Genomic DNA, 11,933 nt, shown 5'->3' with positions numbered 1-11,933 from the left:
GTCGTTAACCATAAACAATGCAGAAGGATACATTACAAGCAGTTTATAGATGAATGGTTTCAAACTCGTGAGTAGGTTTTCAGGGATACGACACAAACTCCATCTGTTTCATTGACAGCTTTGAGGGATATGACATATACACGTTAACTGATTACACGTAGACAATTAGTGTTGATATCTTAAGCCCAAGATTGTATATTTATGTTTAGGGATCAAATATAAATTCACAAACCTTAAACCCGTATCGGCAAATCTAAAGCAGAAGAATTACAGTTGTGGATATGTATTTTCAAAGATAAATATATACATATTGTTCCATGATATCAGATCACCAGACTGAATTAACGGTTCAGATGTAGGCCTTACTCTATGGATTCAGTGTGTCATATCGCCTGATAGGATTACCTCTTGTACACAGCAGTACTATTAACACCGATGGCACAATATCTAAAACATGTCAATCATTCTTTCCCCACAGCTTCGCTTATTGTAAATAAATTCTACAGCTAAAGCTGGTCTATCTCACACAATCACAAACATGTTCAAAACAATCAGGTATAGACATTCACTGTAATCTGTCCAACAATGACGTCACACAATCAAGGACCTGCGTGGCAGTTGTTTATGGACGTTTAGAATGGCCTTGTGATAAAATACTCCCCGAAATCGTTCTTGTTCCTTACTCATATGCTCTACAAATATGCGGTGGGAGTCTGGTTCTACCATATGAACGGCTGTTTAAGAGGTAGGTTATAAAAATATACCGCCGTGCCAACAGGTCCCAAATTCACAGTAAGAGGTATTTTCTGTACGGATAAATCTATCATTTTATTGAGTACAGGAGATCCTGGTGGCAATTTTCGGTTTTATTTGGATGGATTAGATGACGTCATTCAACAAGGAAAGCGCCCATATAAATCCCCGGTACTTTCTGATAAAGGGAATTAATTACCCGTTAGTTTACACCGGCCTCAAACGCAAAACATGCAGAAATATCTACACAGCACATTTTGAGAAACAGTTAGATAATCTTTAGCCTGTCGACATTTTTTTTCGAGCAGCCAATCCTCGAAAATTTGAATATACATAGATAGGAAGTATAAAGGACCTTAAACCTATCCAGTATTCACTGTGTTGTCACATTATTCAGGAGATAGATGTTTGGAGAGAACCTGATAACCAATGTCGTAAGCCAGTCATTAGCTATTTAACAACAGGCCTTCACTTTTAATGTAGTGATGAGAAATTTATTTATTAGCTATTTCAAATAAATCATTTATTTGAAAATAGCATAACAATGGTCCATGTATTACAGAAAAAACCAAGATAGCCACAAGCCGACCATTTTGTTTTTCCGATCAGATCGGAAACTTACATAATTTGTAATGAACTGTACAAACCGAATATCGAAATGAAATAATAGATGTAACGCAAGGCTCGTCAACAACAAGTGTGCCACTTTCTCTGTGTATACTTAATAATAGATGTAACGCAAGGCTCGTCAACAACAAGTGTGCCACTTTCTCTGTGTATACTAAATAATAGATGTAACGCAAGGCTCGTCAACAACAAGTGTGCCACTTTCTCTGTGTATACTAAATAATAGATGTAACGCAAGGCTCGTCAACAACAAGTGTGCCACTTTCTCTGTGTATACTAAATAATAGATGTAACGCAAGGCTCGTCAACAACAAGTGTGCCACTTTCTCTGTGTATACAACAAGTGTGCCACTTTCTCTGTGTATACTAAATAATAGATGTAACGCAAGGCTCGTCAACAACAAGTGTGCCACTTTCTCTGTGTATACTAAATAATAGATGTAACGCAAGGCTCGTCAACAACAAGTGTGCCACTTTCTCTGTGTATACTTAATAATAGATGTAACGCAAGGCTCGTCAACAGCAAGTGTGCCACTTTCTCTGTGTATACTTAATAATAGATGTAACGCAAGGCTCGTCAACAACAAGTGTGCCACTTTCTCTGTGTATACTAAATAATAGATGTAACGCAAGGCTCGTCAACAACAAGTGTGCCACTTTCTCTGTGTATACTAAATAATAGATGTAACGCAAGGCTCGACAACAACAAGTGTGCCACTTTCTCTGTGTATACTTAATAATAGATGTAACGCAAGGCTCGTCAACACGTGTGCCACTTTCTCTGTGTATACTTAATAATAGATGTAACGCAAGGCTCGTCAACAACAAGTGTGCCACTTTCTCTGTGTATACTAAATAATAGATGTAACGCAAGGCTCGTCAACAACAAGTGTGCCAATAGATGTAACGCAAGGCTTTCTTTCTGTGTATACTAAATAATAGATGTAACGCAAGGCTCGTCAACAACAAGTGTGCCACTTTCTCTGTGTATACTTAATAATAGATGTAACGCAAGGCTCGTCAACAACAAGTGTGCCACTTTCTCTGTGTATACTAAATAATAGATGTAACGCAAGGCTCGTCAACAACAAGTGTGCCACTTTCTCTGTGTATACTTAATAATAGATGTAACGCAAGGCTCGTCAACACGTGTGCCACTTTCTCTGTGTATACTTAATAATAGATGTAACGCAAGGCTCGTCAACAAGTGTGCCACTTTCTCTGTGTATACTTAATAATAGATGTAACGCAAGGCTCGTCAACAAGTGTGCCACTTTCTCTGTGTATACTTAATAATAGATGTAACGCAAGGCTCGTCAACAGCAAGTGTGCCACTTTCTCTGTGTATACTAAATAATAGATGTAACGCAAGGCTCGTCAACAACAAGTGTGCCACTTTCTCTGTGTATACTAAATAATAGATGTAACGCAAGGCTCGTCAACAACAAGTGTGCCACTTTCTCTGTGTATACTTAATAATAGATGTAACGCAAGGCTCGTCAACACGTGTGCCACTTTCTCTGTGTATACTTAATAATAGATGTAACGCAAGGCTCGTCAACAACAAGTGTGCCACTTTCTCTGTGTATACTAAATAATAGATGTAACGCAAGGCTCGTCAACAACAAGTGTGTCACTTTCTCTGTGTATACTAAATAATAGATGTAACGCAAGGCTCGTCAACAACAAGTGTGCCACTTTCTCTGTGTATACTAAATAATAGATGTAACGCAAGGCTCGTCAACAACAAGTGTGCCACTTTCTCTGTGTATACTTAATAATAGATGTAACGCAAGGCTCGTCAACAACAAGTGTGCCACTTTCTCTGTGTATACTAAATAATAGATGTAACGCAAGGCTCGTCAACAACAAGTGTGCCACTTTCTCTGTGTATACTTAATAATAGATGTAACGCAAGGCTCGTCAACAACAAGTGTGCCACTTTCTCTGTGTATACTTAATAATAGATGTAACGCAAGGCTCGTCAACAACAAGTGTGCCACTTTCTCTGTGTACAAGTGTGCCACTTTCTCTGTGTATACTTAATAATAGATGTAACGCAAGGCTCGTCAACAAGTGTGCCACTTTCTCTGTGTATACTTAATAATAGATGTAACGCAAGGCTCGTCAACAAGTGTGCCACTTTCTCTGTGTATACTAAATAATAGATGTAACGCAAGGCTCGTCAACAACAAGTGTGCCACTTTCTCTGTGTATACTTAATAATAGATGTAACGCAAGGCTCGTCAACAACAAGTGTGCCACTTTCTCTGTGTATACTAAATAATAGATGTAACGCAAGGCTCGTCAACAACAAGTGTGCCACTTTCTCTGTGTATACTAAATAATAGATGTAACGCAAGGCTCGTCAACAACAAGTGTGCCACTTTCTCTGTGTATACTTAATAATAGATGTAACGCAAGGCTCGTCAACAACAAGTGTGCCACTTTCTCTGTGTATACTAAATAATAGATGTAACGCAAGGCTCGTCAACAACAAGTGTGCCACTTTCTCTGTGTATACTTAATAATAGATGTAACGCAAGGCTCGTCAACAACAAGTGTGCCACTTTCTCTGTGTATACTTAATAATAGATGTAACGCAAGGCTCGTCAACAAGTGTGCCACTTTCTCTGTGTATACTTAATAATAGATGTAACGCAAGGCTCGTCAACAAGTGTGCCACTTTCTCTGTGTATACTAAATAATAGATGTAACGCAAGGCTCGTCAACAACAAGTGTGCCACTTTCTCTGTGTATACTAAATAATAGATGTAACGCAAGGCTCGTCAACAACAAGTGTGCCACTTTCTCTGTGTATACTAAATAATAGATGTAACGCAAGGCTCGACAACAACAAGTGTGCCACTTTCTCTGTGTATACTAAATAATAGATGTAACGCAAGGCTCGTCAACAACAAGTGTGCCACTTTCTCTGTGTATACTTAATAATAGATGTAACGCAAGGCTCGTCAACAAGTGTGCCACTTTCTCTGTGTATACTTAATAATAGATGTAACGCAAGGCTCGTCAACAAGTGTGCCACTTTCTCTGTGTATACTTAATAATAGATGTAACGCAAGGCTCGTCAACAACAAGTGTGCCACTTTCTCTGTGTATACTTAATAATAGATGTAACGCAAGGCTCGTCAACAAGTGTGCCACTTTCTCTGTGTATACTTAATAATAGATGTAACGCAAGGCTCGTCAACAACAAGTGTGCCACTTTCTCTGTGTATACTAAATAATAGATGTAACGCAAGGCTCGTCAACAACAAGTGTGCCACTTTCTCTGTGTATACTTAATAATAGATGTAACGCAAGGCTCGTCAACAAGTGTGCCACTTTCTCTGTGTATACTAAATAATAGATGTAACGCAAGGCTCGTCAACAACAAGTGTGCCACTTTCTCTGTGTATACTAAATAATAGATGTAACGCAAGGCTCGTCAACAACAAGTGTGCCACTTTCTCTGTGTATACTAAATAATAGATGTAACGCAAGGCTCGTCAACAACAAGTGTGCCACTTTCTCTGTGTATACTGGTATTCTTGTCCGAGAACCCTTGTTTATACCTATCAATATGTTATCTCCGTATACGTAATTCATAACGAGAATAACATGACATCAGCCTTCAGGATATTTGTAATCTAAAGTGTCACAACAAAGCCCCTTCGGCATGTACAGCTCCGCACGCGCGGCATCTAACAGATGGTACCTCCCGGGACCGTACACACGTAACACTAAGTAAAATTCAACTACGTCAGCCGTCCAGCTTGTGTATAAAACGTCATACGTCAGTATGTCAGGGTCCGGCGTCCGTCCCTCACTATCACTCGTGTTTGAGGGTCCATATCAATCCGTCAAAAGTCAGTACATCAGGGTCCGGCGTCCGTTCCTCACTAACACTCGTGTTTGATTGTCAATATCCCTCCGTCATACGTCAGTACATCAGGGTCCGGCGTCCGTTCCTCACTATCACTCGTGTTTGAGGGTCCATATCCCTCCGTCATACGTCAGTACATCAGGGTCCGGCGTCCGTCCCTCTCTATCACTCGTGTTTGATTGTCAATATCCCTCCGTCATACGTCAGTACATCAGGGTCCGGCGTCCGTTCCTCACTATCACTCGTGTTTGAGGGTCCATATCTCTCCGTCATACGTCAGTACATCAGGGTCCGGCGTCCGTTCCTCAATATCACTCATGTTTGAGTGTGAATATCCCTCCGTCATACGTCAGTATTTCAAAGTCCTGAACAAAGTCAGGGTTAAGGGCCTAAAACTCCAACATGACATATCTTTAGATGGAACACAGTCGGGGTTAATGGCCTAAAACTCCAACATGACATACCTTATTACGGAACACAGTTGGGGCTAAGGACCTGTTATTCGAACGTGACATATCTTTGGGACGGAACATAGTCAGTATTGTAAGCCTCAACTCCAACACGACATATTCCAGAAAAAATACGTTCAGGATTGATGGCTTAAAAGTCAAACATGACATCTTTTTAGCACAGAATGAAGGTCTAAAACTCCACCATGACCCATCTTAGGACGATAGAATACGGTTTTTCTGTATTTTTTTTCTCAATTACAAATAAAGAAGCTTTGATAGATATATTAAGCTTTATTCAAATGCAAGCAGAATATGTCACAAAAAAAACCCAAAAATGTAAGAGGGGAGATAACTCGAAAGTTATTAAAACGGGCGACAACTCTGTGAGGTTTGATATTAAGATCAATAAAGCATTCATTTGTAGGTATAAATATATTTCTTTTTGCCTTGATCAGAAATGTAATTTTGAGTGATGTGAAACATTTTCTGTGGGCAGGTAAATATAAAATAAAAATGTGAAACATTTTCTGTAGACAGGTATGCATAAAATAAAAATGTGAAACATTTTCTGTAGGTAGGTATGCATAAAATATAAACGTGAAACATTTTCTGTAGGCAAGTATGCATAGAATAAAAATGTGAAACATTTTCTGTAGGTAGGTATGCATAGAATAAAAATGTGAAACATTTTCTGTAGGTAGGTATGAATAAAATATAAATGTGAAACATTTTCTGTAGGCAGGTAAATATTGAATATAAATGTGAAACATTTTCTGTAGGCAGGTAAATATTGAATATAAATGTGAAACATTTTCTTTAGGCAGGTAAGCATAAAAAAAAATGTGAAACATTTTCTGTAGGCAGGTAAATATTGAATATAAATGTGAAACATTTTCTGTAGGCAGGTACATATAGTATATAAGTTCTATGTCAGTATCTATTTTGTGTTCTGGTGTAAGATCTGACATTTTGATTGGTTTTATTGTAATATTTTCAATTATGTAATATTTCATCCACTAAATTTGAAGTGGAGAATACTTAAACATTTATAATTACACTTAACAAACCTGCTTTATCTGACTTCTGTCAATGTTTCCGTTTTCTGTATTATAATTACACTTTACAAACCTGCTTTATCTGACTCCTGTCAATGTTTCCGTTTTCTGTATTATAATTACACTTTACAAACCTACCTTATCTGACTCCTGTCAATGTTTCCGTTTTCTGTATTATAATTACACTTTACAAACCTACCTTATCTGACTCCTGTCAATGTTTCCGTTTTCTTTATTATAATTACACTTTACAAACCTACCTTATCTGACTCCTGTCAATGTTTCCGTTTTCTGTATTACAATTACATAAAGTAACTATTGTTTATCATAAACAATGTCTCCATCACCAAAAACACAAAATAATGAAAATAAAATGCAGAAGAAATTGAATCAAACTAAATACTTCCAATGTACATCGAGGATATTCTCTGATAGTGGGTGGTTCATTACAAAGTGTAAGCGACAGAGAAGTGAAATCAAGTATAATAATTCAACCAGTGATGTTAAACTAAAAAACAAAAAATCAAAATCAAATGAAATTCACAACAAAAGACCTGCTCTAAGGGATTGCATCAGACATTTTTCTTTTTACAATCTCTCATTTCAGAGGAACGAGTGTACCCAGATCTGTGGTGACACCAGTGTACCCAGATCTGTGGTGACAGGAGAGTACCCAGATCTGTGATGACACGAGTGTACCCAGATCTGTGGTGACACCAGTGTACCCAGATCTGTGGTGACAGGAGTGTACCCAGATCTGTGGTGACACGAGTGTACCCAGATCTGTGGTGACACCAGTGTACCCAGATCTGTGGTGACAGGAGTGTACCCAGATCTGTGGTGACACGAGTGTACCCAGATCTGTGGTGACAGGAGTGTACCCAGATCAGTGGTAATTACTACATACAATGTATGTATTTAATGAACTTTTTGTCAGTATAATGAAAAAATAAGACATTGAAATGTATCTGAGACATAATCAGAATAAAACAATCTCATAACAAATAACAACTAATGATGAAAAATGCAGATCAGGATTACATGTTAAGTTCAATCACTCTGATAATAATATATTACATATCATTATTATATTACAACATAATGTAAAACCAGCTCCACAACAAAATAACAAACAATCTTAATCCATATCAAAAGCCACTACTAGTGTAGGACTGCAGGTCCAGTGACCTGTCCACTACTAGTGTTGGACTGTAGATACAGTGACCTGGTCACTACTAGTGTTGTACTGTAGATACAGTGACCTGTCCACTATTGTGTTGTACTGTAGATACAGTGACCTGTCCACTACTGGTGTTGTACTGTAGATACAGTGACCTGTCCACTACTAGTGTTGTACTGTAGATACAGTGACCTGTCCACTACTAGTATAGGACTGTAGATACAGTGACCTGTCCACTACTAGTGTTGTACTGTAGATACAGTGACCTGTCCACTACTAGTGTTGTACTTTAGATCCAGTGACCTGTCCACTACTAGTGTTGTACTGTAGATACAGTGACCTGTCCACTACTAGTGTTGTACTGTAGATACAGTGACCTGTCCACTACTAGTGTTGGACTGTAGATACAGTGACCTGTCCACTACTAGTGTTGGACTGTAGATACAGTGACCTGTCCACTACTAGTGTTGTACTGTAGATACAGTGACCTGTCCACTACTAGTGCTGGATGCTTCTCAGGAGGAATGTTAACACTTACCCTGTAGATAAATACAGAAAATATAGAATTATAAAACGTTTTGTGTCAAATGCAAAGTTTCTGTAGACAAACTGTTACAGCCATCCGATAATTTGTCTAAAATGTTTTAGTTGAAATAATTCCTAAATAGTCTGGACTGAAGTAGAAATTCAAAGCCCCATTTCAAAAACATTACCATCTTTGTCAATCTGAGTAGTAATTTGAATCATGTGAGTTGTTAAAGATTAAATAAAAACTGTGCTATCATTTTCACATTGCGGCTGTTCAACAAGTACCTGCACATTTCACATATCGATATAAAATACAAAAATATAACATTATATACAACATACCAATTGCTCTGTTTTAAACAAATCATAACATGTGAGTTTGAAATTCAATATTGTAGACATAATGCATATATGCAAGAGGCCCTATGGGCCTGTAGCACCTACTCTACTTTTAAATGTTAAATGAAAAGTTACACAATATCAGACCTGTATAGGCAAATAAATCACACTTATTAAAACCAACTTCACCACCAAGAATGTTAACACTGTTGCATTTCTTGAAAATAGCAAGATCAAAGTTTTTTTTTATTTCTGGGATTTTGAAGATTTCTTTGAACAGCTATTGATCAGGGAAAAGTGACATGAAGTAATTAACTTTAACCAAAATATCCGTGAATAAATATATAGGTCATATTATTTTTCAAAGACAAATACAGTAAGACACTACCTCAATAGGATAGCTTTAGTTCATCAAGGAAAATATTTTGGAGTTTAAAAAATCTAACTTTTACACAAACTTTGTAGCATTCCTATTAAGGCCATTCAATTCAACTTTGAAGCAGTTTGAATTGTTTAACAATTTGACCCTGTGGGTTAAAGTAAAAAACTATGATTCTAAGCCTTTCCTATAAATAGAATTAAAAGTCTCTTGAACAGCTTCACACATTTAAACTCTGAGACCTTGTATGTAGGACAAGGTCATTTCTTTTCACAAACCTTGGAGCAATCAGTGTCAACAATTGTTTTTATCAGAAGTCCTTAGACTGTTAAAACAAATTTGACCTCTGTTGACCTTGAATATGGGTCAAGATCATCATTTTGTGGTTTTATTTCATTCTAGGAAGCAAATACCAAAATATCACGACCTTTCATCAAAACATTCCTTAAAATTAGTTGTTTCAAAAAAAGAGGTGATGAAGGATGACACAAAAGCAATGAAATCTGGTTACTGCTCAATCAATAGTGAGCCTGTACTTAACTTATATACAAACCACTCTGGCCTGCTCTTTTTATACCATCAACTTACATTTATATGGCACACATATATTCTGAGGCAGATTAGGTTTATCAACATTTTTCAAGTAAAATTAGTAATTTCATGGCATGACTGATAAGCTTACACCTGATAACAGATCTTCAATCAAGTAAACAATATAAGCATCTCACATAAATCAAGCTTGTATACAATATAAGGGTTAAATCTAGATATAAAGGTCACGTTATTAGTTGTAGGAGTCAGATCGGTATAGTTGCAATAGTAAAATAGATAGAAATATCACATCAGCAGCTGTAGAGGTCAGATCTCTGTGGTTGCCATAGTAACCTAGGCATAAAAGGTCAAGTCTGTAGTTGTAGAGGTCAGATCTCTGTGGTTGCTATAGTAACCTAGGTATAAAAGGTCAAGTCTGTAGTTGTAGAGGTCAGATCTCTGTGGTTGCTATAGTAACCTAGGTATAAAAGGTCAAGTCTGTAGTTGTAGAGGTCAGATCTCTGTGGTTGCTATAGTAACCTAGGTATGAAAGGTCAAGTCTGTGGTTGTAGGGGTCAGATCTCTGTGGTTGCTATAGTAACCTAGGTATAAAAGGTCAAGCGTGGAATTGTAGGGGTCAGATCTCTGTGGTTGCTATAGTAACCTAAGTATGAAAGGTCAAGTCTGCAGTTGTACGGGTCAGATCTCTGTGGTTGCTATAGTAACTTAGATATGAAAGGTCAAGTCTGTAGTCGTAGGGGTCAGATCTGTGTGTTGAAGTATTACGTGGTCACACTAAGGTCCTGGAGATGCCTGTAGTTGGGATATTTGATGCGTTTGTACATGACTGGTACTACTATGGCCAGAACAATTCCAAGTACAAGACAAACCAGAGCCACGATGACCACCACATAGGATTTCACTGTAAGAGAAAAAAATATACATATATAGTGTCATTACATATCACATTGACAAACTTCAACTATAATACTGACAAATCAACAAATAGTCTGCCATATCTGGGACAGTATAATCTCCTTTATCAACAGAAAGCAAAAGGAACCATCTTGAAATTAGGGATGTGGGAAACATGGCCTGTATGCTATCTGGGATGTGGGTAATCTGAACACTATCAGGGATGTGGGTAATATGGACACTATCAGGGATGTGGGTAATATGGACTGTATACTATCAGGGATGTGGGAAATATGGCCTGTATGCTATCAGGGATGTGGGTAATATGGACACTATCAGGGATGTGGGTAATATGGACACTATCAGGGATGTGAGTAATATGGACTGTATACTATCAGGAATGTGGGTAATATGGACACTATCAGGGATGTGAGTAATATGGACTGTATGCTATCAGGGATGTGGGTAATATGGACACTATCAGGGATGTGAGTAATATGGACTGTATACTATCAGGGATGTGGGTAATATGGACACTGTCAGGGATGTGGGTAATATGGACTGTATACTATCAGGGATGTGGGTAATATGGACACTATCAGGGATGTGGGTAATATGGACACTATCAGGGATGTGGGCAATATGGCCTGTATGCTATCAGGGACGTGGGTAATCTGGACACTATCAGGGATGTGGGTAATATGGACACTATCAGGGATGTGGGTAATATGGCCTGTATGCTATCAGGGACGTGGGTAATATGGACACTATCAGGGATGTAATATGGACACTATCAGGGATGTGGGTAATATGGAGTGTATACTATCAGGGATGTGGGAAATATGGCCTGTATGCTATCAGGGATGTGGGTAATATGGACACTATCAGGAATGTGGGTAATATGGACACTATCAGGGATGTTGGTAATATGGACACTATCAGGGATGTGGGTAATATGGACACTATCAGGGATGTGGGTAATATGAACTGTATGCTATCAGGGATGTGGGTAATATGAACTGTATACTATCAGGGATGTGGGTTTTATGGACTGTATGCTATCAGGGATGTGGGTAATATGGACTGTATGCTATCAGGGATGTGGGTAATATGGACTGTATACTATCAGGGATGTGGGTAATATGGACACTATCAGGGATGTGGGTAATATGGACACCATCAGGGATGTGAGTAATATGGACTGTATACTATCAGGGATGTGGGTAATATGGACACTATCAGGGATGTGGGTAATATGGACACTATCAGGGATGTGGGTTTTATGGAC

At 38.1% G+C, this 11,933-nt stretch overlaps 1 protein-coding gene across 2 annotated transcripts in view; it reads right to left on the bottom strand.

Moving 5' to 3' along the window:
* Positions 1–5,989: 5,989 nt before the first annotated feature.
* The window catches only part of LOC132553157 (cubilin-like), a 38,870-nt gene continuing 32,926 nt past the window's right edge, over positions 5,990–11,933 (bottom strand). For both annotated transcript variants that reach the window (XM_060217378.1, XM_060217379.1), the window contains exon 19: positions 5,990–10,652. In XM_060217378.1, coding sequence (XP_060073361.1) covers positions 10,513–10,652 — 140 coding nt within the window. In that variant the 3' untranslated portion in view covers positions 5,990–10,512. The remainder of the gene's footprint in view (positions 10,653–11,933) is intronic.

This window comes from Ylistrum balloti, unplaced genomic scaffold (assembly GCF_031769215.1).
Source record: "Ylistrum balloti isolate Yb309-2 unplaced genomic scaffold, AGI_CSIRO_Ybal_v1 Utg370298, whole genome shotgun sequence".
Taxonomy (NCBI): Eukaryota; Metazoa; Mollusca; class Bivalvia; order Pectinida; family Pectinidae; genus Ylistrum; species Ylistrum balloti.
The sequence above is the reverse complement of the archived record's forward strand: the minus strand, read 5'-3'. Positions and strand labels throughout refer to the sequence as shown.